The sequence below is a fragment of the Canis aureus genome, chromosome 32, assembly GCF_053574225.1.
Source record: "Canis aureus isolate CA01 chromosome 32, VMU_Caureus_v.1.0, whole genome shotgun sequence".
In the NCBI taxonomy this organism is placed as follows: domain Eukaryota; kingdom Metazoa; phylum Chordata; class Mammalia; order Carnivora; family Canidae; genus Canis; species Canis aureus.
Genome location: NC_135642.1, coordinates 19,273,360 through 19,300,807, shown reverse-complemented (window position 1 = coordinate 19,300,807; position 27,448 = coordinate 19,273,360). Strand labels below are relative to the sequence as shown.

Below are 27,448 nucleotides of genomic sequence, written 5' to 3'. Positions count from 1 at the left end.
AGGTTTAGAGGGAACATAACTCAACATAATAAAGGCCATATATGAAAAACCCACAGCTCATTATAATCAATTGTGGAAAATTGATAGCATTCCCTGTAAGATCAGGAACAAGACAAGGATGTCCACTCTCACCACTTTTATTCAACATAGTACTGGAAGTCTAGCCATAGCAATCAAACAAGAAAAAGAAACATAAAGCATTCAAATTGATAAGGAAGTAGTATTCCTTATACTATTTGCAGCTGACATGCTACTACATATCAAAAAGCCTAAAAATTCCACAAAAAAACTATTAGACTGATAACTGAATTCAGTAAAGTCACAGGATATAAAACCAATGTACAGAAATCCATTACATTTCTACAATTAGGAAATAACAGAAAGAGAAATTAAGAAAGCAATCCCTTTCATAATTACACCAAAAATAATAAAATATCTGGGAATGAACACAACCAAGGAGGTGAAACACCTGTACTTGAAAGTATAAAACACTAATAGAAGAAATTGAAGATGACACAAACAAATGGAAAGTTATTTCATGCTCATAACTTGGACAAGTATTGGTAAAATGTCTATACTACTTATAGCAACCTACAGATTTAATGCAATCCCTATAAAACTACCAACAGCATTTTTCACAGCTAGGACAAATAATCGTAAAATTTGTATGGAACCACAAAATAGCCAAAATAATCTTGAAAAAGAAAAACCAAAGATTGAAATATCACCATTCTAGACTTCAAGTTATACTACAAAACTGTAGTAATTAAAACAGTATGGTACTGGCACAAAAATAGACACATGGATCAATGGAACAGGACAGAAAGCCCAGAAATAAACCCATAATTATATGGTCAATTAATCTTCAACAAAGGAGACAAGAATATGCAATGGGAAAAAGACAGTCTCTTCAACAAATGGTGTTAGGAAAACTAGACAGCTACGTGCAAAAGAATAAAGCTGGACTACTTTCTTACACCATACACAAAAAATAAACTCAAAATGGATTAAAGACCTAAATGTGAGATCTGAAACCACAAAAATCCTAAAAGAGAGCACAGGCAGTAATTTCTCTGACATTCACCATAGCAACCTTTTTTCTAGGTATGTCTCATGAGGCAAGGGAGATAGACGCAAAAATAGATTATTGGGACTACATCAAAATAAAAACCTTGTGCACAGTGAAGGAAACAATCAGAAAAACTAAAATGGAATCCACTGATAGGGGGAAGATATTTGCAAATTACATATCTAATAAAGGGTTAGAATCCAAAAATATATAAAGAACTTACACAACTTAACATCCCCAAACAAATAATCCAATTAAAAAATGGGCAAAAGACATGAACAGACATTTCACCAAAGAAGACATACAGATGGCCAACAGACCAGTGAAAAGATGCTCAACATCACTCATCACCAGGGAAATGCAAATCAAAACTACATTGAGATATTACTTTACACCTTTCAGAATGGTTAAAAAAAAAAAAAAAAGAAACAGGATGTGGAGAAAATGGAACCATCATGAACTGTTAGTAGGAATGCAAACTGGTGCTGCTACTCTGGAAAATAGTACAGAGGTTCCTCAAAAATTTAAAATAGAGCTACCCTATGATCTAGTTATTGTAGTACTGGGTATTCACCCGAAGAATACAAAAACACTAACTTGAAAGGATATTTGCATCCCCCATTATATTACTTAGTCATAAAAAAGAATGAAATCTTGTCATTTGCAGCAACATGGATGGAAATGGAGATTATAATGCTAAGTGAAATAAGCTAGTGTGAGGAAGACAAATACCACGTAATTTCACTTATATGTGGAATTATGAAACAAACAATTGAACAAAGGAATAAAAAGACAAACCAAAAAAACAGACTCTTAACTATAGAAAATAGACGGTTACTAGAGGGGAGATAGGTGGGAGGATGGTGAAATAGGCGAAGGGGATTAAGAGTACACTTATCATGATGAGCACTGAGTAATACACAGAATTGTTGAATCGCTCTATTGTACACCTGAAGCTAATATAAATAATATAACATAGTTAACTATACTGGAATTAAGATTAAAAGCTTAATAAAAAATTATCACAAAGGTACCAGATGTACTACCAATGGCCATCTGTGAGATTTACCAACTGATCATTCTCTGTTTTAAAGTAGGATTGCTTTTATATATTTGAATATCATTGCCAATGCCAGATATGTGACTGTTTGACAAAGCAATATGGTATCAGTTACAGTGGAAGGCTGAAGAGAGGAGAATGACTCTTCCAGCACCCCTTTCCTTGGTGGTATTTTTTCTTCACACCAGGGTACATTAGCTGCAAAGATTCTTTTATTGCAGTAAAAATAGGTTTTGTTTTGGGTTTTTTTGGAAATTTTCCTCAAGACCTTGAACTATCAGAGAAAAATATCCCCCAAATTGTGAAATCTAATTCATTTTGTTTTTCCTGAGAAAGGGAAATAGATTTCTGCATTCATTGCAGGATGATAAGGATATTTAAGAAACACAAATTAAAATGGTGTCTAAAATTAAATTTAGACACCAGTACAAGAACAAAAATGTCTGGTCCTTCATTTTTTACTACTCTCCATAATATTTACGGTCTGAAAAAAGAATAACAGGGGCATCTGTTATAACTCAGAGGTTGAGGGTCTGCCTTTGGCTCAGGTCGTGATCCTGGAGTCCTGGGTTTGAGTTCCGCATCAGGCTCCCCACAGAGAGGTGTCTGCTTCTTCCTCTGCTTATGTCTCTGCCTCTCTCTGTGTGTTTTTCATGAATAAATAAGTAAAATATTTTTAAAAATGAAAAGAGCACAAAGTTCAGGGTTAGTAAAATAAATTGATGGGCACTCAAACAATGGAAAAGCATTAATGGAAGAGGTACATTGACATCCTTGGTGATAGGACAGATAGGATAGGCATGCAGGGAGTAACTGTGGCAGCATGGCAGAGACTAGCATGAAAGAAAGGGAAAGAAACTTGAGAAAATCAGATTGATCAATAAAGAGGCAAAGGATATAGGAACAAAATTAATCAGCAAGCATAGACAGTCCTTAGTTGCTGTTAAGACAAATAACAGCAAGAAGAATTTGACTACAAGGAGTAGATGACTAATTTGTGCCCAGCATTGAGCCAGTGCTAATAGAAAAACTGAAGTGATTAGGGGACACCACGACTACCCTCCAGACAACAGTAAATAGCCCTATGCTTACAGAGCTCTGGCAGGCTCTGGCCTGTTGCGAAGTGGCACATGCTAGGAAATCATTGTACCTGCTGTGTTATGAAATAGAATGCATTTCCACCAATTAGAGACGTAAGAAGAGCCTGTTTGATCACATCATTGCCAATTCCAATGACTTAGGAATTAAAATTCTTCAAATGAAATGTGGAAGGCTACCAGAGATTACTACATGACAACCCAGTTCATATCAGAATGTTAATTACATTTACTAAGAGGTATTATTAACTGCATCTTAATTTTAAGTATTTAAAACTGTAGAAATATAGGAATAGAAGGCATTAGTGGTTTATATGATGTGAGGAAATATTGCATAATCATAACCAGGGTGAACTCTGTTGATTATAGTTTTCTTATCACAATTAGGATGTTTTGTAAAGCCATTTGAACTGACCCGCAGCCTTGGAGGCATCATGAACACCCACAGATGACATGAAGTTCAAGGTAATGTAGTTCCTAAGGTTGCATCTTAAATCTGGATGCTTTTCTGGCAGATATTTAGTTCATATAGGATAACAGTGAATCAAAAGAAGGGAAGAATAATAAGATTTGAGTGTGGAATTGCAACCCATCAAGAACTGCAGGAGGAAGGAGAAATGATGGTAAACAGAAATAAGAAGACGTCCAATGGGCCACTAAGAACCTAAGCTCTACTAAGATCCTTGTGTCCCTTTTGTACTCTCAACCTTGAACGCCCCACTCCACACCAAATCAAATGTATTAAGTCATATGCAGATGCAACAGTAAATATGATTTTGGACTGTAAACAATTGAAAAATATTATAATTGGTAAATTATCACTCAAAGTAGTTTGTTTAACATCAGCTATAATTTCCAGACACTCTTCTTGCATGTCTGGGAATTCCTGTGAGGATCTAGCCTACAAGCTGTTTTCAAATACCATGGACTTGGCAAATCTAATAATTAATTAGGGTTAAAATTATGCCACAGTTTGAAGACATTTAGACAATTATTTCAATTTCGGCATTTTAAAAATTTGGAACCAAGACATTTCCTTGCCAGGTTTCAGATAGTTTTAGAGGACTCCCAAAATTTCATAGCTCTAAGGCGTGGCCCTTAGTACCTAAAAGTGAAAATAGCTGTGGAGGGTTGGCCCTGTCATTGTGCAAGGAAAACTCAAGCTGTTTCTCTCTTCTCTGTCAGAGCTCCCCATCCAAGATGTACCACCAGTAACTTAAAAAGAATTTTTTAAAAAGATTTATTTATTTTAGAGAGAAGGGAGGGACCGGGGCGAGGGAATGAATCTCAAGCAGACTCCTCACTGAGTGAGCGCAGAGCCTGAGGCCCGGCTCCATCTCAAGACCCTGAGATCATGACTTGAGCCGAAATTAAGAGGGGATGCTTAACTGACTATGCCACCCAGGTACCCGACCAGTAATTTTAAATAATGAGACCTTGCCCTGACAGCTCAGTCCAGAATTGGCTGAGCTTGTGCTTCCTGCTACTCTTGCCACCAAAGAAACCAAGAACATGAAGGGCAATTCTAAAATGCGAACTAATCTGTGTTTCAACAAGTCTCTCTCTCAAGCTCAAGTTGACCATAAAACCTTTTCCTCCGATTATAATTTATTTGATAGCTCTGCATGGTTATCTGAAGTAAGTCCCTTTTAATTATATCTTATTAGGAGGTCACTGCAGTTGATAGACAACATTTTTAGCCTTCAATAATCAACACAAAAGAAAATGAGACAGTACCAGCAGTAAACAACAGATCTTGTTAAATGTTTCATACCTCTCTTTGTTTGGTTTAATGTTGATGTCACCAATGATATGGATATCTGCAAATTTTATCCTAAATTTGCTCAGAAGGGAAGCCATTCTGGAAATATAAGAGAGAAATACTTCATCATTGCATAGGCTACTATTTTCAAGCAAAGAGTTCACAGCTTATTTCAGCTTCATGTTCAAAGGCTCTGCTTAGTGTTTGATTTCCATCACAGTATATTAAATGCGACCAAGCTATTCCACTGATGGCAAAGACAAATTCTTGTAGGTGCAGATCCTAGGAAGAGCCAACCCAACTCTGCATTCGCATTTCAGGTAAGATAACATAGAGCTGTACATACTTCCTTATCATTTGGGAAAAAAGAGGACAAATTTAATATTATTGACTATCATCTTGCTGATAATTTTTAGAGTTACTAACAATGTACTGACAGACTAATAATTATGATATATTATTATATATTGGCGGTTCTTCCCCTGGCAACTGAAATTTTTGATACAATTTCAAAGTTACAGAAAAGCTGCAAGGACAGCATACACAAAAAAATCCCAGATCTTGCCAATTGTTTATATCTTGCCCCATTTGATTTAACACTTTTTCTCTTTATATACAGCTACAGCTGTCTATCTACAGCTTTCTTTCCTTTTCTTCTTGCTTTCTGCTCACCTACCCGCCTGCCTAGCTTCCATCTAAAGTAAGCTACTGCTCTTAGGCTCCTTTATCTATAAATATTTCAGTATTTTCTAAGAATAACAACATTCTTTTATGCAAACAAAGTACAGTCTTTGAAATCAGGAAATTTAACGCTGATGCCATGCTATCATCTAATCCACCAGCCATCTTTAAATTTCATCACTTGCCCCCAGTAAGTTACTGGAGGCCTTAAGAAAATACAAATTATTATAGCCATCATGTTAGTTTTCATTATAATATGACTCTCTTTAAGAGGAATGAAATATATTAATCATATAATATATATAATAAAATTTTATATTTAAGCATGTATAATATATTTAATATATATTATCCTTCCAGGATGGGGGAGAAAATATGACAAATTACTGAATAAATGTCTGCCATTATTTTGTAACTTTTGGAGGGGCTCAGGACTTAGGCTTGCCATGAGGGCTGCTGGAGGTCTCTCTCCAGATTTCCACCAGAGACGTTTGGATGCACCACATTCTCAACATGCTTGCTGCTTCCACAGCTACATATCAGGCTCTCCACAGTTAAATCGATGACAAAGATGCAAATTTAGTTCCCAAAGATCACTCTGGGGACTGATTTGAATTTTTTAAGTAAAAGAGTTTTCAATAGTCATCCATTTGAACTCTTTCAAGCCACAGATGAGAAACAGGGGGCCTAGATCTGTGCCCTGACTGTTGTTGCAAGGTCCTGCAGCTCATTGGGGGCAGGGCTGGGACTAGGACCAGGTTCGGTCTCTCAGTTCTATTTTAGGGTGCTCTGCTGGAGTAACCACCACAAATTAACAGGTTCCACCTGCCCCAAAGAAGCTACTGGACACAGATTCCTTTGGGCTTTTCCTTTCTTGGATACAGTCACTAGTCAAAGCAAAGCAAACATTATACAAGACAATGATAGTCTCATTCAAGACTTGAGATGAGGCTTCTGTGTCAAACTCCTTTTTGAAAGCATTTGTGGCAGGGGATCAAGGGACATAAAGAGAGTGATTACAAGAATTATGCAGATAATTTAATGACCAAAAAAAACAACTAAACACAAGGCCTATCACTATGGCTTTGTCTTTAAATCTCGTGTCTCAGAAACACTTAAAGCAACAGACATCCAAAGTGTTCTAACACAGAGTGATGAGTTACTTACGCAATTTTTTCTTCTTCAATGCGATTGATTTTCCCTCCAACATAGATTCTTAATTTACAGTCTTTCCATTTTTTTCTGAGAGTCAAGATATAGGGGATAAGGAGTGTTAACCCTAAAGAAAGAGTAAATTATGACAGAAGGAATGAGTATATCTCACGAAGAGGAAATGAATAGCTTTACATCTTTATTCATTCCCACATTCATTGCTCCTAAATAATTTAAAATCTTTGGAAAACACAGAAATATTATTCTTTAACTGATACTGTGTTTATATACCTTCCCGTGCTGTTTGTTAAATTGATCAACATAGTACTTCTGCTCCCTAGTGTATATTCTGGAATTGTTTTTACCTCCATCATCAAATAACCACCACACATCAATTGTGCCTTTTCCTTGCTTCTTTTTAAATTGGGTGCTGGCTTCCACCAATTTCTGGTTGAACTCCCCCACATGCATTGATTGGATGGTGTTCATGCTGCTATCTGTAATGAAAGAAAAAGTAGTACACACATTTGTATTTTGAAGAAAGAAACAAAATAACTTGCCAATAAATCTATTCGGGGAAATAGAGGACGGGTCATGGATCTGTATTTTTTTATACTTACTGGTAAACAGTGAGCTCTGAAAAGAAGAGATAAAGGTCAAGTCCCACAGTAATTTAGGTCACCTTCAAAAGTTCAAAAAAATTTGATACTGGTTTCATGATTACAGTTTTTTATAATAAAGCAGTAGATTATTTTCAGGTCTCTAGTAATCTCAGGGTAGAATTATTATTTAGGCAGGTAACAATGCTAAATTATCTGATACAATAGCTAAAATATCACCATTTTCCAAAATTTCAGATATAACAACTTAATCGTATTTTCAAATTTACTTGAAAGTAGAAGATGTGGTGATTGGTTTTCTAGAGATAAGCAATAGAAGCAGAATTATTTCTTCATTAGAGCATTCATTTGAGTGCAATGGGTGTAAATTCCATGAATGTCTGGATTATAAAGTTGGCTAGGGACCAAATGCATCTTGATTCTATGCCCCTTAGGTCCTAATATCAGCCTGGCTTGATGCTTTTCTGTTTCCAAGGAGACTTGTGAAGCAAAGAGAAAGCCACTGAGCTATTTGAATCTCAATGAATGAGATGAACAAGCCAGGAAATACAGAAAGACAAAATTCCTTTACTTGAGGTAGAGATAAGGATGTACAGAAAGTTCTTCAAATTTTATTTTTATTTTTTTAAAAATTTTTTTACTGCACTTTCCACCCTCTCAAGGATATAGTGAAAGTATACCAGGGAACTAGGCCAGTGTTTGAGCAGGACTCTGGTTCTTATTTGCCAGTAGAGATTTTTGTTGCTACACCATATATATTATTTCTCATTTCCACATCTTTTAAAGTTGTGACTTCATTGCTCTGTTTCAAAGGGATGGTGTCAGTAAAGTGCTTAGAGTAGGGCTGACAGCTGCTTCAGAGCTTCCTCTCTGATCTGAGGGGTTCTGAAGATGCTTTGTTCCGTCTTTTGCCGCTTCCATGTTTAGGGCCTGTCAGTTCCGAAGCAATTATTTTACATGGCTTCTATCTCCCTAGGACTGCTGAGGGAGAAAGTAAATATCTTGACAAAATGGACCAAACTCTGCCCCCACTTACATGCAAATCAAAGCATCCCGAGGACTCCTGTATTAGTGCCTGGAGGTAGGGCTTGTCCTGATCTAGAACTCAAAAAGAGTTGTCAACCAGTGAAAGCCCAGAGCTGTGAAGGAGCCTACTTTAGAGCTGTGTTTGAAATTTGAGGTGTTGGAAAGAAAACCTAACATTATTTTGCTTTTCTGAGCAATGAGACATGCTGACTTTCGGAGGATGTATTTTTGCCAAAAGATCTGTGATGCAGAAACAGGCTTCTAGAAGAAATAATAAGTCCCTTTTCATTAATAAGAACATTGATGCTTTCCTTCTCCTCCATCAGCCAAAGAACCCAGTATTGGGCTATGACTTCTGAATTTTCCATTGCTTTTCCCAACTGTAACTAACATTGAATGATTGAATGGCAGAGCGGATTCAATGAATAGTTAACATTTCTCATGAATAAACCAAATAATTGAAAAGGAAAGAAGACTGTTAGCATCCAGATGGTCTTATTCTAATATTTACACCCTGAAGGTCCCGATGTACCTCCAGCTTGAGATTCAAACACATCATTTTCCTAGACAATGTCATGTTAAGGTATGCAATACTTAATAGGCTTTCCTGCAGCCCATCAAATATTCCAGGAACCCAAGGGTATTTTAGTATTTGAGTGAGGGCAATGTTTATATTTCATGTTATTCTATGTAAATATATAAAAAATATTATATTACAGGTGAAACTTTGTCCTTGGGTGACAGTAGGAAAACAAGCAAAGAGAACCAAACCTCTCCTTGGGTATTAGAGAGCCTCATTGAAGGACGTCTTTAAAAGGTTGGAGCTTGTCAGACTAGACTGGAAGCCTGCTAAGTTTCAATCTGGATCTTGCTATTTGACTCAAAAACTCTCCCAGAGAAATGATCTTTTCTGGGGCTCACACCAAGTGACTTCAGGAAGTATAGGATTGTGTATGTTAACATTCTAATTTTCTACCAGCAGAGGTCGCCATGGACCTCATTAAACTCAACCTTCAGTGTTTCTGAGAAGGAAGCAATTTTCAGTTTTCAAAAAACTCAGATCACCTGTTTAAAAGTTGTACAAAAAGCTCTCAGTCTGTGGTCTTCTATTCCTGGGGTGCATACTGGACGTTCAGAGGTAAGTGTGCCACTCAGCTGAAATCTACAGGTAATCAGTATCAAGAAAGTTGCAAGGCCAGAATTCTGATTTGTGTTAAAGACAGATGCTTTTTCGAAATTAGGGTTCTAAATGGATCCCTCATTTAATTGTACTGGTTACCTTTCAGTCTCCTGAAATGTCTGCAAGGGGTGTGTGTGTGTGTGTGTGTGTGTGTGTGTGTGTGTAGATAAGTCCACATGGACATTGGTTCTAAAATTCCTATCCCCTTTCCATCTTAATTAAGAAATATCTATTTTATGGCACTCAAATCTCTGTAAGCACTATAGGACTCCCAAACCAAATACTGTTATTTTATACTTAAGTTTTTACAATAAGATGGTGCAAAGAGCTTACTGTTACTGATAAATAACATGCACATTTAATCTATACTACTGTCTGGAAAGAAGCATCTCCTAAGTTCTTCTCTAACTCATTGCCCTCAACATCTTAGATGCTGACTTCTAAACCCTAAGATACTCAAGCAGTGGCTCATTTTTGTCTATTTCTTGTGAATTTTATTTTATTTTTAAAAATATTTTATTTATTTATGAGAGACACAAAGAGAGAGGCAGGGACATAGGCAGTGGGAGAAGCAGGCTTCCTGCGGGGAGCCTGATGTGAGACTTGATCCCAAGACCCCAGGATCACCACCAAGATCCCATGAGGGGAGACACTCAACCACTGAGCCACTCAGGTGCTCCTTTACTTGTGAATTTTAAAAGTACTTACCTTTCTTAGGAGTTGGCTTAGTAATGTTCAACTTGCTAGCTTTTTTAAACAAGCCTCGGATGCCTCCACTTCCTTCTTCACATTCGTTATCTTTGATAGCGGCTTCCAAAGCCAGCCTCTCCTGTTCCAATTTCTCTAATTCATCTAATGAAAGAAGACAAAAAAATCACTTATTTAACTCAGTGTGACAAAGCTTCTAGGAGCAACCTTATAAAAGATTTTAATATAAAAAAAGTGTCCCATTTGCAATGACTTGGATGGAGCTAGAGAGTATTATACTAAATGAAGTAAGTCAGTCAGGGAAAGACAAATACCCTATGATCTCACTCATATGTAGAATTTAAGAAAAAAAACAGATGAGCATATGGGAAGGGGGAAAAAAGGAGAGAAGGAAACAAACCATAAGTGACTCTTAATGATAGAGGACATACTGAGGGGTGATGGAGGGAAGAGGGTGGGGGATGGGCATTAAGGAGGGCACTTGTGATGAGCACTGGGTGTTGTATGTAAGTGATGAATCACTGAATTCTACTCTAGAAACTGATACTGCACTGTATGTTCACTAAATTTAAATAACAAGAAAATAAAAAATAAAAATGGTGTCTATGTAATAAAATTATACATCATATGATTTTTTCCAAGTGATTATTAAAAACTAATATACATCAGCAAATTGTATTCAGAAAGTGATAACTAGCTCAGGAAAATAGCTCTATGTGTGGTTATAACACATGAAGTTGTTAGGTTTTTATGTGTGAAGGTAAGGGAGGCGATGTATTGATATCTTCATTCACATCTGGCAAAACCCAAAAAAGATCCATGGTACATAAGATCTTGTACACTGTACACCACTGATTTACTGACCTACACTACTGGGTCTGGTATTTGACAAGTGGAAGTGCCAAAATTACCAAAGTATACCGGGTATATATCAGGTACACGACAAAGCCTCCTAAATTGCAGCATAAAACTAGACGGCAAGAGTTAAGGAAAGGTAACCAAACCTTATTATAAAGCCTTGTATGGGCTCCAAATAAAAATTACAGTGAACCATGTCTACTAACAATTCTTTTTTTAGAGAGAGAGAGAGAGAGTGAGTGAGCATGAGTTTGCACACGTGTGCACTGGGCGGGGGCCAAGGATGGGGCAGAGGGAGAGAGAGAGAGAATCTTACTCAGGCTTCACACCCAGTGCAGAGTCCTCACGACCCTGAGATCATGACCTGAGCCGAAATCAAGAATTAAACACTTAACTGACTGAGCCACCCAGGCACCCCAACAATTCCTTCTGATAAGCAAAATACTTTCTGGAATGAGTGACCCAAGAGTAAGAAAGAAAAGCTTAGGTTTCTGTGTGCCTATCAGATTTCAAACAGCTAGAAAGGGTCTCACAACACTCAAGTCTGGAATAAGAGGCAAACCTTGCAGCTTTCTGTCCAGGGCTTAGACCTACTGTCCAAGCTTTGATGTTGCATCTGGCTACCTTTTATCTGTTTTGGATTCTGATTGTGACGAAAAATTCCTAACTGTTATGTAATGCCTTGCATCTGTCTCTGACCTCAGCCTGCATTGGGTCAGGGTATATAAGACTTCAAAAGCAGTCCCGGGACAGCACTAAAGCATGATGGGCATTCCTGCTTACAGGAATGGTGGGCGAGGTGGCCTCTTGTCAGATCCCCTCATCTTCTTGCTCACTGAGAACAGACACTTAGAAAATGAGCAATATTCTGAGGAACAGAGTAGAAAACCTAGCTTCAGTGTTACACAACTCTGGTAGGGCTTCTGTAAATGTCAACCCTTGGAGCCTGTTGCCTTATCTATCTGGGAAGCGAAGCTATACAAACTCTAGATTTATCAATTATGTACTAACTAAATCTGTCAGGACAGTCACATCCCTAGACGGTGGTGTTATTCAGCTACACAGAATTGTCTGGCCTCTTTCCAGGTCTTAGCAATTAATCTTTTGCCAGTGGCATGAGATTTAAGGTCAAATCACCCATGTGATTTCCCCAAAGCTTCAAAGGTTCTCAAGATCAGCAACTATAGAAAAATCTGAGAAATTAGACTGATGGTATTAAAGTTCAGACAGGAGTTGCTTACCTCTGACGTTCAAAAGGTGAACCCAAGCTGCATTGCACTGGGGGTCGTGACCGATTACAGCTCTGTTGTGGGCTTTATGTGACGTTAAGCAAGTTATTTACTTTTCCTATGCCTCTGATTTCCTATCTGTGAAATGGAAAATTGTAACCCTTCCCCTTTCCTACTCTCTCAGCTCCACAAAAAGAAATAAACACCACTTTCTGCATGGTGCTTTGTTGCTCCTGAAAGAACAAAGCAACGAGCGTGTTCTATAGGCAGTGTGTTTATGCAACTTCTGGAAATGGGCTCAGTCATGCAAAGCATATTGGGTATTTTGAGAAGCCTGGGAGTTATTTTAGCAGTTACTATTTATCGCGCACACTTTGGGTGCCAGGGACTGTGCTGCATATTACTCCTTCCCCAATGACTCAAGATAGTTACTATTATTACTCTCATTTTGTAGATGAAGAAACCAAGGCTCAGAAAGGTTAAGTAATTTGTCTGATGTCACCCAGTAAATAACAGGGTTCAAATGCAAAGAGGTCAGCTTGACTCCAAATGCTGCATGCTTCCCCCTCTGAAGACCTTTTGCTTTTTTCTCATTACTATTATCTCAGAGCTGTTCCATTAACCTCCAACACTTCATCACTGGGCAAACCCACGCACTCTCAGGCAAATGGTGTAATGCCAAGTTCCTTCCCCAAACTACGGCCTTCACACATGTCATTTTCAAGGGAGGACCCTAAAAATATATGTGCCAGACTGCCCCAGGGCAGCAACACTGGCAGCATCCCTGCCCTGGGTAATGGCCCCCTCGCTACTATCTATTGTTTGGGAGGCTGTGGGGTCACCTCCTCTTTGCAGGTGTCTGGAAGGTGCATATTTGTGAGCTTCTTTGGAGGCAACTGCAAGGTCCACGCCGGGGAAAGTTTCTTTTGCTTTACTTTTTTGGCAGGCTCCAGCACACCCTGAGATTAGGCACTAGTTGCCATGTTCTTTGTCTTCTAGGTTGGACAAGAGAGGAAAAAAGATAAATCCTCCTTTGTAACAGCTGGCTGAGTGAACTGGGAGCTCCTCCAACTATTTGCTCAAAGGTATGTACACAGCCCATCCTGGACAGAGCAAACCACAAAAATCCCAGGCCCCAGAGACAAAACCAGACCTCACTTGAATGCGTCAGATTCAGCAGTCCCCTCAAAGACAACAGACCGAGGCCAACGGAGACAGTCTGTTCTAAGGGGCTAAAATCTGCTTGCCTGGCCATCTTGGGTTTTCACATTCACACAGTGATCCGATCACTTGCACAGTGATTTTGCATATTCTTATTAGAGCTAATTCTTAATTATTCACTTTGTAGGTGATCTAAGGCCTCCTCCTGTGCAATCCATCCTTTTCGAATTTCGGTGCTAAGCAGAAGTGACGGTTTGATGATCTGTTCTGAATGATCTATCGGGTGTACTGCTTGCCTCTGCTCACGTATGAGTCAAGAAGAGTAGATAGACTTTGTCAAAATCCTTTCGAGAGTACTGGCTAGCTGACTTGCAAAAGTGTGCCACTGGCCACAAGGGGCTGAGCCAAGGGGGTATGAATGGATAGATATAAACTTATTTCCACGGGGCTGACAATAAAAATTACTCATTCCATCACAATCGCATTTGTAATGTTCTGAATTCACAAAGCCCTTTCCATGTGGTATCTTATTTGTTACCAGTTCCAGTGCTGGGATGCAGGCAGAGCTAGTGGCATTCTCCCCATTTTACTGTGAAGGAAACAGGCTCAGACAGTTCAAGGTTGCACAGCTGGTGATGCAAGCTCCTGCTTCCAATTCTAGCATTCTCCCTCGTTACCATCCTCCCTCAGCGATATGCTCTGACTGCCAATATCTGCCTATTGAAGAAATACACAGTCTGCATTTTTTGAAGAAGCCACCCCCCAATTTCCCAAATGGAGAAATGTCTACATTTCCATGATACTCTGATTCCACCTTTATTCCACTAACTATAACTGTATGACAGGGAATAGAGTTTTAAAATACATGTTTATTTTACGCCCTCTAGACCGCAAATTCTTGGAGGTAGCTTATGTCATATTTCATCACCTCCATATATTGAGAGCTTATTTTGTGCCACATACAATGCCAAACATTTTGTGCAGCTATACTATCTTTAATCTGAAACAACAAATCTGTGAGCTAGGTGCTATGATTATTTCCATCTGAAAATGTGAAAAGTGAAACAGAGAAGATGAATAATCTGACTAAGGCTACACAGACAAAAAGTGTCAAGCTGGAATTTGATCCCAGTTCTGACTGACTTTAAAGCCTATGCTTAGACTTCTCACATCCTTAGTTGTGTCCATGCCTCCCTACTAGAGTCTACCACCGAGAAGAGTCTGTTGGAATAAAAGAACAAGTCAATGCTATTCAACACAGTTCAATATATTTGAAAGTATCTCTGGAAAGGAAGGAAAACAAAAGGATAGTTGTCAGGGATGAGCATGCATAATGTACTGTGTTGCAAGGAAGCAGGGTTAATGCTGTATACAGAGTTATAAAAAGAGGGCCTAATAGGGGCCTAATCTGGGCTTCAAGGCAGGCTGGAATGTGACAGAAGTTAGGACAAGCAGGTTTGAGCCGAAGAATGAGAGGCAAGGAAAGGGATCCTTTTCTTGAAAAGATCCACCATCTGGGCATCAGGTGGGAATTTGAACGTTCCATAGTAGAGAAGCCTAGAGTTCTATCACAACTGACAAAACCACAATGCGCGCGCGCGCGCGCGCGCGAGAGAGAGAGAGAGAGAGAGAGAGAAAGAGAATAAAAGCCTGCCTGTCTCTCAGTGCCCTGATAATCCGTGAGGTTCTAATGATGGGGGGGGGGGGGAGGGAAAGCTTAGACCTTTATAGTCTCTCAGTTGAGTGGGTTTCTTTTTTTTAAATATTTTATTTATTTATTCATGAGAGGCAGAGACACAAGCAGAGGGAGAAGCAGGCTCCATGCAGGGAGCTAGATGTGGGACTCGATCCCAGGACTCCAGGATCAGGCACTGGGCTGAAGGTGGCACTAAACCACTGAGCCACCAGGGCTGCCCCAGTTGAGTGGGTTTCTAACCAATTCTTTAGATACACTCCCCAAGCAGTTCTCATAATAAGAACAAAGAGTGACCCTGAGCCATGCCTTCATACAAATGCCAAAACCCCTTGAACAGTAGTTATCCATTTTCAAGTGTTTTATAAATTGGTTGTATGGTAACTAACTGGAGTGACTACAGTTTGAAATTCAATTTAGTTGTCAAGATTGCTTCAAATATTCTATCTCCTGTCTTTTTTTAAAATATTTTATTTATTTATTCATGAGAGACACACAGAGAGAGGCAGAGACACAGGCAGAGGGAAAAGGAGGCTCCCTGCAAGGAGCCTGATGTGGGACTTGATCCCAGGACCCCAGGATCACGACCTGAGCCAAAGGCAGATGCTCAACCACTGAGCCAGCCAGTTCCCCTTCGTCTTTTTTTTTTTAAAGATGTTTTTAGAAATAGGCAGGAGTCTACAGATTACGATTCACTTTGAATCTCTCAGATGGAGAGCAGTCAATTATCTGACAGCAGAAGAGCTAGCAGGGAAACTCACTGAGGAATTGTGTCCCCTCCCACTTCACAGCATCCTTACTCTTCATTAATTATTAAATTATGATTCTTTCCTGGGTCAATCAGCTCAGAGCTGTAAATGCTCACATGAATCAACGTGACTTACCCCAGGTGAAGTCTCGTTGAATTGAAGGCAGGAAGCAATCCTGCAGTGGTCGTCTTCCAATCAAGTAATTATTTACTACACTGCCATCTGTCTTTATTTTGCTAAGCCACTCCATCAGACACAGCAGAATCCCCATGCTCTGAGATGGCCATAAATCGTGTAGTACTTACATGGAACACTTGACCGCAATATATTGCGGATCACGTTTCATCACTTTATTCCTAACAGTACAATTTGGACTCTTTGTTGTAGTTGGCAAACTTGCTAAATACCCCTGGGAAGCAAACAATATGAAATACCGCATTTTTGGTGTTGTCAGGCAATAAATTAATTTATTACGAGAAACTATCAGCCATCAGTATCGGAAGAGTTGCTGTGGTATACAAGTTAGAATGTTATGAGCATCGATCTTATTTATATACAAAAGTTATTCTCCTCACATAAGCCTGTGACACAGTATAGAAATAATTGTCATTAGCTGGTAAATTACCTATAAAGCTGATTTCTATTCACTGCTTTATTAACTACAGTATATGGGCACTCTGAATTGCTAATATTTCCTTTAAATTATAATCTGTGATGACACTGTGGTGCCTGTGTTGGAAAAGCTATGATGATAATCATTAACATAGTGTAATGCAATACTTAAGATTTATCAGGCTCTTATTAAGCCCTATATTACAGTATAATATAATGAAACACAAGCTTATTTCTTCCAATTCAAAATCTAATATGAGGGTGGTGTCATAAATTACATAAACTTCAAAACAATGCATAGAAGTGTGGCGTAAAGTTAATTTCTATCATTATGCTGTTGTTTTTCTGCATGTTCGTCATGTATTTGTATAATACTGTTTTTTGTTTATCCTAGATAATTGGTACTTATAATTATTTTGTTAACATCCAACTGTATTTTTCCCTTTCTTGACTAAGAAGCAGAAATATTTCAAACATCAAAGTTGATATAAATTGGATACATCCCTTGGGAAATTAAAAAGGGATGCAGTTCACTGCCAGGATTCTTTCAGAAATACTACAAAATTTGCTTGCTGTATCACCTTACAGGACTATATTGATGGTTGCTTTTTGGCAGATGGAGAAGTGAAGGTGGGAGCAATATTTTCCAGCTACATCACATCTTTCGGCTTGAAGAGATCAAGATAACGTACAAAGCAAATGTGTAATCTATATACAAATTGTATTTTGTATTCTCATTTTTTAGATGGGAAAACACTATAGCACAAAAGGCAAAAAAAAATTAAAGCAAAATGTAGAAAGTTAGCAACAGAACAGCTCTCTTAATATTAGATTTTTGTAATCGTTGTTAACATCATGTCTATTTTATCATGAACAACAGGCAGTCCCTCCCCCCCACTTTAAAGGAATTGTTCCATCCCCATATCTCAGGTTTCATCATTGGTTCTCCTTATCTTAGTCATTGTCCTCTCTAGATCTCCTTCCTAAAAGATAGAAGAGTAGTTTCAAATGGACATGGGTCTGAATCTTACCTCTACCAGTTGCTAGCCTTGTGCATCTTGGATAAATTAGCCGTAAAATGGGGATAAAGATAGTGCATTCTTCCTTCTTCATAGGGTAGTTGGGATGACAAGTGTTATGGGTGAACATTAAGTACATACATGGCAATAAGTGCTCAAAAATGGTTAAGAGCGCCTGGCTGGGCACAGAGCATGTGACTCTGGATCCTGGGGTTGTGAGTTCAAGCATGTGACTCTGGATCCTGGGGTTGTGAGTTCAAGCCTCACGTTGGACATGGAGCCTACTTAAAAAAATGCTAGCTGTTGCTGCTAATGTATTAAGTTCTACTAGAAAGAACTATGAATTAATCATGAACACTGGGAATTAGTATATCCATCTGTAAATGTAAAATGTCCATAAAAGACAATAGGGACATAAAAAAAAGGGAAGCCTGAGGCACCAGAGTATCCTCTTTGCTATGGTTTTGCACAGGATAACTCTCAGTTTTATTTTTTAAAGCTATTCATACATAATCATAGAGTATACACATTGGATAGTGATTCTCTATCCTATGTAAATGCTTGATCTCCAGTTTCCTCTTCTTTCTCCTTCTCCCTTACCAACACACCAGAATGGCTGCATCAGGAAGTTGGCCTAATCCTCGCACGCTGCCTGCTGTTATGATGGAGGTAATCATACATGGCCAGATAGAATCTGGACCGTCAGGCACCGGCACTCTCAGATCCCTTGGAGACTTTTCCTTTCAACTGAACCGATCCTGCAAAATTCAGATCTTCCTCTATCTGATGACCAACTACCACTAAACAAAAACTGGACAACCAGCAAGACTCCTCCACCCTCAAAGAGACTTGAGAGCATTGTGCATGATCCTCCTCAATCTACCACTCCACCCTATCTACATACCTCATAATCAATGCTCACCTCTCTTGCTCTAATTTTAGAAGATGAAGCATTTTTTAGTTTTTCTCTTTCAAGCCGCCTCTTCCATCCACACCCTTCCCTTGATTCATCCTGTTCCTCCAGAATCTTACTCCACGGGTTGCCTTTATTTTTTTTTCCCCCTCTACCTTCAATCTCTCACATTCTCTTGGACCCATTTCCCCAATCTGAAATATCCCCCTCTCTTCCATTCTAAGGTCGATGGGTCTTCCTATGATAAATCTTCTCAATCTCACTTTCCTTTGCATCCAAACTTCTAAAGGTGTTGGGCCACTCCCATATTCTCTGCTTCATTGTCTCATATTTTCTCTTCAACCCACTGTAATCTGGATCCTGTCAACACAGCTCTATAGATAATATTCTCACTAAGGTTATCTGTGCCATGTCAATTGCATTTCATTCACAACCTTACTGGAATTTCCTGCTATATTTGACAATAGTGATGATTCTTATTTTGAGCACTCTGCTCCCATGGCTTCCATGACACCACAGATTCCTAATTCCTTTACCTTTCTGAATGCTCCTTTCCTGCTCCTTCTTTGGGGCTCATCCCTTGTGTCTTGGGGTTCTTTTTTTTTTTTTAAATTTATTTATGATAGTCACACAGAGAGAGAGACAGAGGCAGAGACACAAGCAGAGGAAGAAGCAGGCTCCATGCACCGGGAGCCCGACGTGGGATTCGATCCCGGGTCTCCAGGATCGCGCCCTGGGCCAAAGGCAGGCGCCAAACCGCTGCGCCACCCAGGGATCCCATGTCTTGGGGTTCTTGACTACATGCACTCTTTGGGTTATATTTTCCAGTGTCGCTGTTTCAATTTTCATCTTAACTATGTTGTTTTCTGTATCAATCCACTCGGCTTGCCACAACACATACCACAGACTGGGTACTTAAACAACAGACATTTATTTTCTCACAGTTCTGGAGACTAGAAGTACAAGATCAAGGTGTTGGTAGGATGGTTTCATTCTGAGGCCCCACTCCTTGGAACATAGATGGTTGTCTTTTCCCTTTCCTCTGAGTGAATCTTCTCTTTTGATAAAGATATTGATTAAGGCCCATCCTAGTGATCTTATTTTATCTGACTTACCTCTTAAAAGACCTTACTTCCAAATACAGCTACATTCTGAGGTTGGGATTTCACCATAGAATTCTGAGGGGACATAGTTTGGCCTATAGCATCTCCTAAATCTGCATCTCCAGATCACATTTCTCCTTGAAGACCAGGACTGTCTAACTGGCTATGGGGTATTTCTGGTAGAAACTCCCAAAGGAGATTATTTAAATCTACTCTTCCTCTGTGTTTCTCATTTCCACAGGTAGCACTGCTTGAAAGTACTGTTGTCCTTTCCACTCCATCCCTGGTTCTAGTTCAGGCTGTTGCCTTCTCTGCCTTTGATTATCATAAAAATCTTTTTTTTTAAAAAATTTTTTATTTGTCTCCCTGTTTCCATTCTAGTCCCCTTTGAGTCCATGTCCCCTCACTAAAATCTCTTCAATTGTTCCTCATTGTTTGCAGAATATGTCCACACTTTTTAATATGGCAAATGAGGCTTTTAAAATCAGGATCATGTATCAGCCGCCTCAAATTTCACTACTGTCTGCTTCGTAATTTCTATTTCAGTAACACATATCTGTTTTGGGTAGCCCATATACCCCATTCTTCCATAATCTCATGTATTCACACCTTTGCTGATGCTTTTCTCTTTGCCAGGAATGCTGATCCCCAAACTCTCTCATTTCTCCCTCACCCAACATTGCCTAATTAATTCTACTCATCTCTAGGGTAATTTCCTCCAGAAAGACTTCTTGGAGTATGATGACCCCCTCTCTTTCCCATTATACTCTATTAATATACTTGTTAGCACATGAATAATACACCCATACCCATTTCTAGGCTGTGAATCTCTTGAGGATACAGACTCTTATTAGGCTTGGTTAACCCAGCACTTCATTTACACCATGCCTGGTACACAAGAGACATCTAGAAAAATATCCCTTTGTTTTAGTGTCAGTCATCAGTGGACTCTATTTTGAAGTTCATAGAAAGAGGTAAGTCACAAATTAGTGCCCTGTCCTAATTCAATGACTCTTTAGATGTGTCCTTTATTTCATATGTAAGAGAGTATATTTAAACGCTTAGGACTAAACAAGTATACTAAATCCTCTATAGGGAAAAAGCAGAATCACTAATCTGAATTAGTGTTTCTGCCTTGGACTTAGATTAGTGATACACAGTCTGATACATTCAGGCTCATTTCCATGTTAGCTGCAAACCAGATCATAGACTCTGAAAAAAAAAATACATGGTTTTTTCAAGGAAAGAATTAATCTTTGTTTTCTCAAACTTCTTGCAGAAATTAATTCAGCAGTTTATTTCACCAAAGATATTCATTTTCAGTGATGCTGGCTTTGTGGTTTTGTGATAAGAAGAATAATTTATGACTGCCCTGGATTATTCTGTTTTTTATTTACTTAGACAAAGGCCTTTTGTGTTAGCAATGGAGAAAACACCAGGGAAGTGTACACATCTCAGATCAGCACAAGAATGTAAGCTCCATCGTTAGGGGTTTTATCTGTATTGTACACTGCTGTATCTCTAGCATACACCTAGAAAAATGCCAGGCATGGAATAGGTGCTCAACAAATATTTGTTGGTTAATAAAGAAAGTACATACCTTGCACTTGAAGAACCTGAGAGATGTCAAACCCTTGGCTGATTCTGACTATGACCACACCAATCTCAAAATCAAATGCATCACTGAAAGTAAAGGCAAAGTGGTTAGTAATTTAAAAGACTCCTTTAATCCTGAGGCTTTGTACTACTAATAAGAAATTCTAAGATTCTCAATTCTAAGATTTTAATGGAACTAAACTGTGAAAATTCCCTTAGAATACAGCCAAGAGATGATGCCTTTTCTGTTAGTTTGTTTTTCTCCCTTTCTGCCTTTTAAAAATGTATTTTGGCAAAAGGTAACTAATACATTTACTCTGGAACCAATTTATTCAAATAATACTGTCACCTAGAATTTTGATTGAGAGTTTGTCACATACTTTTAAAATAATTGTTTCTTTTCTAATGTAAGCATATATTTAGAACAGAGAGTTTCCAGGTTGCAAAGACCCTTTGAAATTATTAGCCAAATCCCTACTTACTGAGAAAGAATCCTACAACATTTCTGACGTCAAGTTCCTGGCTAAAATATCTCCAGATCCTCCAAAGAACTTTCACCATTGACTCTGGGCAGAGCATTTGAAGTGATGCTTTCTCATGACAATCCTGTGCCATTGAAGTTGGCTGTTGTGCTTTATCTACACTCGATTCAATAGATTTAGATTATTAGAAGGAAAAGAAAGTCTCTCTTTCTTTTATTTCTCTTCTTGTAGAATATTTTTTCTTAATATTTTCCCCTAAATATGGGGCAAACCAATCAGTACTTTTGAGTTCATTTGAAATTTTCTCCTTGGAGGTTGCTTTGTTCAGTCTCGAATGAATCTGAAGCCTTGTACACTTCCCATCGGAGGTCACCCTCTACCAGAAATAATGCAGTTTTGATTGTCTTACCACAGGCAAACAAGTTTCTAATAGCCAAAGTGAACCTGAATTATCAAATAATGATATAAATAAATTCAGTGTAATATGAACATCCATGCAAAATTCAAATTGTAAGTGATCTTCATCAAACAACATAGACTCATTGTAGCAAAAGTTGCCACAAAACAAATTCATGGTAAATCTTGTTTCCAATTGTCTACAATTATAAAATTTAGACAATGCTTTCCACAAGAAATATTTGGATCCTGCATTAGGCAGAATAATTTTAGACACCCCCCCCCCACCAACCCCGCCAAGATGTCCACATTCTAATCCCTGACCTGTGAGTATGTCACCTTATATGGCAAAAGGGACTTCCCAGGTGTGATTAGATTAAGGACTTTGACATGGGGAGATTAACCTAGATTATCTGTGAAGGCCCAGTGTAATCACCAGGCTCCTTAAAGTGCATTGGGGAAGCAAGAGAGGTCAGAGTAATCTGAGGAATATTTGACCCATCAAAAGCTTTGAAGATGGAGGAAATGGGCAATGAGCTGTGGGCTGCCTCTAGAATTTAGAAAAGGCAAGGCTAGGGATTCTCTTGTAGAGCTTCCAGAAGAGAATATAGCCTAGCCCACACCTCAGTGTTAGCCCAGTGAATTAGTCTCAGACCTTTAGCCTATGAAATTTGTGTTGTTTTCAGCCACTAAGTTTGAGGTAAATTCTTCACAGCAGCCAGTGAAAACTAATACAGATTCTAATTAAAATTAAACCATATCTAATAATATTATAAACATTTAAAATCTTTTACTCAAAGAAAAATGATAAAATACTATACTATTGTAACAATACCCCTATGTTAACAATTATACCATGCTTTAAGTCACAAAATAAAACCAAACAGAAAGGGAAATATAACACAAAATGGATGTATGTCTTCCTTCTATGTTGACCTCACTGCTGTGGTAGTAAAGTCATTTAACTTTACTAAGCTAGCTAAGTTTTATACAAGTACAAATTTGAGCCACCTTAACATTGAACTTTACTACCGAGAAGACCAATTATTAATTTGGTATAAAAACGAGAAGTCTCCTTGGCCTATTATTACTGGGTTTGATTATTTTGGTACCTTTGGATTTCTAGAATGTTTGGAATTGTGGGGAGGGTGGAAGACAACCCCAGATAATTTTGTATCAACTAAAGGACATTTAATGACTGAAGGTTTACATATGTCTTTCTGTTTGCTCCAACCCTTTTCTTCTGGAAGATGAAGGTGAAATTTCTTTTCTCTCCACCCTTTCCCTCCCCTGGTGATAAAGATGAAATTTTACTGAAGAATCTGGATAGCAGAGAGCAGATCTAAGCTATTTCCAAGGATGGTCAGCAACTATGATTCTAAATATATCAAAATGCTGGTTGCTGAGCATGGTAAAATTCTGACCTTGATCACCTGCTTTAGCCTTAACCTACTGAACTTAAGGCATAGCAGGGGCCACAGTAGGTGGCATCCAGACCTCATACCTTCGGGGAACACAATTTGGGCAAATGCATTTAATACACAGGTTCTCCATGTTAGGAGGATTATTAAGTGAATTTCTGTTTCATAAGTAATGCATATAAATTTCAGAAAATGAAAATTATTGTCTTATATACTTCTTTTCAACAAACTAATACTCGAATGCTTTTGTAATGTTCCCCAAACCTCCCCCAGATAATGATAAATATGATGTTTGTTCTAGCAGGGGCCAGCAACACAGCCTGGTATAAGAAGCACTGTGTGTGTATATAATTATTTTGAAGATGTGAAGATTTGTTTCCTGTGTATTACAGACTTTTAAAGTACAGCCAGACTTCTCAGGGCACACTCTCTGCCCTGTGGTATTGAATCAGAGCAAAGCCAGACTCCAGACAGAAAATCTTCCATTTTCAGAGTTGTTGACAAAAGATGGCTGTTAGCATAGCTAACATTGCTCCTCATGAGACAAATCCGATTAAATATTTTCAGGCCTGGAAGAAAGGCTATTTTCTAGAATAGTCACTGAGGACACCCTGAGCCTTTCCATATGTGAAGAATTTGTTTTCCCTTAATTTAGAAGAAAGAACTAAACTAGGTAATACTTTGGGTATACACGTACTTTGGGAGGCAGCAGAGCATTGTGGTCATGAGTCTGAACTTTGAATTTGATTGTCCTGGGTTGAAATTCCAGCTCTATTACAACACTGTCATTTTCTGCAGGTTATTTAATTTTTAACATCCATATCTACTTATAAAATGGGGACAGTATTAGTATTACAAAGGCTCCTTGTGAGAATTCAATGGGATAATTCATGCTAAGGACACTAGCCTGGAACTTGCTAGTCTTTTAAGAACTATCATCATTGCCCTTGTTCTAAGATTTTCCCAATATTTAGATATTAGATGTCACATCCCATTTAAAACTCCCCTTTTGTCTTAAACCAACACAGAGGCACTGATATATGACAGCCTCATATCAGCCAAAGGGGGAGTTGAGGCTCTGGGGTAATAAACTCTTGATCCCAAGGCTCTGGAGAAGACAATGAGTGAACTGGGCACACCAGCCAACCCAAGATTCCAGATGTTTTGAAAGAACATTTCCTTCCTCACCTAGCTGTCCTTTGCTTTTAATCTTATGAATAGGTTTTGAGATGGTAACCCTTAATATTTATCTTTTTCTTTGATGTTAAGTTTCTTCCACCCTACCACCTCTGACACTATGATCCCCCCTCCAGTTCTATTAGTGGCAGTATTTTTTCACTTTGGTAAAGAATTCAGGGTACGGGGGGAATGTCCTCCTCTTAGGCAATTTAATCTGGTACAGCAGCACCTGTTATGTACCACCCTGGTTAGTGTTTGTAAACAGAACCCGTCTTGAAAGCCATTACTTACTGTATGATTCCCACATAGTTCTCAATCTCTGTCAAGGGAGCTTTCCTCCAGTTTTTTTTATATCCAATCACCAGAGTGTTTGGCTTCATTCTTCCTAAGCCCGAGGCCTAAACAGAGGAGATAAACACATAGGCAATCCTTTCCATACCAGGAAACTACCACTGCAAATGAAAAATAATGCCCACAAGAGCACTGAAGTAATGTCCTGAAGATTCTGAAGATTAGATTACATTTTAGTGCATGTCCTTCATGCCCGTACCCAAGCATAAAATAGAAAGATTAGTTCTAAATCATCTCAGCCATAAATGGATTTTAGATGACAGAAATGTAGCTTTTCCAAATTAGCAGTCATTTGCATTTCTTCTGACACACTCATTAAAATGGTTCAATAATTTAAAATCAAGTGAGGGTCGGCTTAACCGTTGGCATGCGTGTTGTAACTTAGTGGTTCAAAGCTCATTTCCACCTGTTTTATCCATAATGTCATTAGCTATAAAATCCCTGTTTGGAAAATTCTTAGATACAAGGATCACTGAAACTTCTAGTTACATTATTTATTGACGAGTAAGTGAGCTATGTCTCCAGGACCTAATCCTCTTACATGACAGTATCGTTAATAGTCATCTTCCACCTCAGGTTTCACTCCCCCCATTAGATGGCAGGATATGGCTTCCAGTTAATTAAACTTCATTCAGCAATATTATTGAGCACCTATTAATTGCAGAGTGTTATGGTAGGTGTGGTGGAAGAGCAGTGAGGCATAATCTTTGGCCCTGTAGAGCTCAGAGTAATGTGAAGGAGGCAAGATATACACAGATAATTATAATTCAAGCGCACATGCAGTAGGAACTCATCTGGAAGCAAAAAATGAAGAAGACTTGAATTCCAGCTGTGGATTCATGGCTGGCTTCAAGGGAGAGGTGATATTTGTTCCAGATCTTACAAGTTGGTTAGAGGTTGACAAGCACAGAAAGGAGAGCAGTGCGAGTGAAGGAAGGACACTCTTGGGTTACAGGAAGAGGGAAACCAGTCACCAGAATGGGACATGTTAAGGGGGATACTTAGAAAGCAGGAGGAGACAGGCATTGATGGAAGGGTTCCTGAAATAAACTTTGTCTCCATGGTTGTTGTGTTTCTCCTAGAACTGTACAGGTAGCAGGACAACTCCTTAGGGCTGTCATTTGACGCTTGGCAGGAGGGAGCTTGTCTTTTCTGTGACTACAGTTTGCAGATGTGATCATTCGTACCTTAGGATCTTAGATGCAAAGAAGGCTTTATCCAAAAGGGTGTAAAGACCAGTGCTTTCCTTTAATTCCACCCAATCCTGCTCTTTTGTCCTGGTCCCTCTGTACTCCAATTTTCTTTGAGGAAATTCAAGTGAACAAGCTTTCTGCATTGTCAATTTTTTTGGTTTCTTCCAGATTAATATAACAATTATTTTCAAGACCTGTGTCTTTTCTCTCCCTGCTCATTCTTCATTGAAACTTCCTCGCTGAGATTTTTGTTTACCAATCTTCTGGGATAATTTTACCTTAGGTGGTGTAACCTTCTTAACATATTTCACCAAAGAGCTACTGAAAAGTAACTCACTACAGAAAATCAGCTTCTTAAAATGACATGTATTTCCATGGCTTCGCAAATTAATAACAGATGAAAAAATGCTCACTGGGGGTAAGAGGTCTTTCAGAAATGGTTTCTCTACATGTGCAGCTACTTTGCAAGAGTTCTTCAGGAATATTAGAGACAGGAATGCACCAAATACTCTTAATCTCCAAAATATTGCAGTTTAATCAATGTTTTTTCTTTCCTGTCTACATAAGCATCAAAGAGACCTGGACGCTGTCCTGAATTTTGACACTCCTGGAAACGGTAACTCTGAAAGTGAATACAAAATTTGGTAGATGTAGAATCAGGGCTTTCCAACCCCATAAAGCCAGAATGATTAGAAAGCCAACCCCTACAGTTTCTCAGGATCTCTTGGGTTATTTTAAGGATACTTCACCAGTCTAAGTTATGATGGGAACTCAGGATAGATTCTATGTACTTATTATGGGAGGGGAGGAAAAAGGAAAGAATAAGGGGGAAGAAAATAGAACTGCAGGCTTTAGTGTTGAGCCACAGAGATTATTACATTTTATTCAACATTCTGGAAATAATTTAGAGGAATAGGAAGATTTTTACGCCCAGATCACCACGCATTTATTTAGTCGAATCTAGCAGCTTGCCCTCACGCCATTTGCAAAAGAAAAAAGGAGCAGAATGCCTGACTTGAGCATTGCTATATGCAGTATGAGATGCAAAAATAGTTTGAAGTTTTAATAGGATCCTGAATGTCGTCAACCATCAGAACAAATTTGCATTTCAATAAGTGTGGGGACAGAATGTATGCTG

The 27,448-nt window shown here is 38.6% G+C and overlaps 1 protein-coding gene across 3 annotated transcripts in view; it reads right to left on the bottom strand.

Annotated features, from left to right (window-relative positions):
* SLC12A1 (solute carrier family 12 member 1) overlaps positions 1-27,448 on the bottom strand; it is a 90,054-nt gene that overhangs the window by 8,177 nt on the left and 54,429 nt on the right. For all 3 annotated transcript variants that reach the window (XM_077881011.1, XM_077881012.1, XM_077881014.1), the window contains exons 19-24: positions 25,058-25,164; positions 21,293-21,375; positions 10,356-10,499; positions 7,187-7,318; positions 6,837-6,948; positions 5,001-5,087 (exon numbers count right to left, since the gene is read on the bottom strand). In XM_077881011.1, coding sequence (XP_077737137.1) covers positions 5,001-5,087; positions 6,837-6,948; positions 7,187-7,318; positions 10,356-10,499; positions 21,293-21,375; positions 25,058-25,164 — 665 coding nt within the window. The remainder of the gene's footprint in view (positions 1-5,000; positions 5,088-6,836; positions 6,949-7,186; positions 7,319-10,355; positions 10,500-21,292; positions 21,376-25,057; positions 25,165-27,448) is intronic.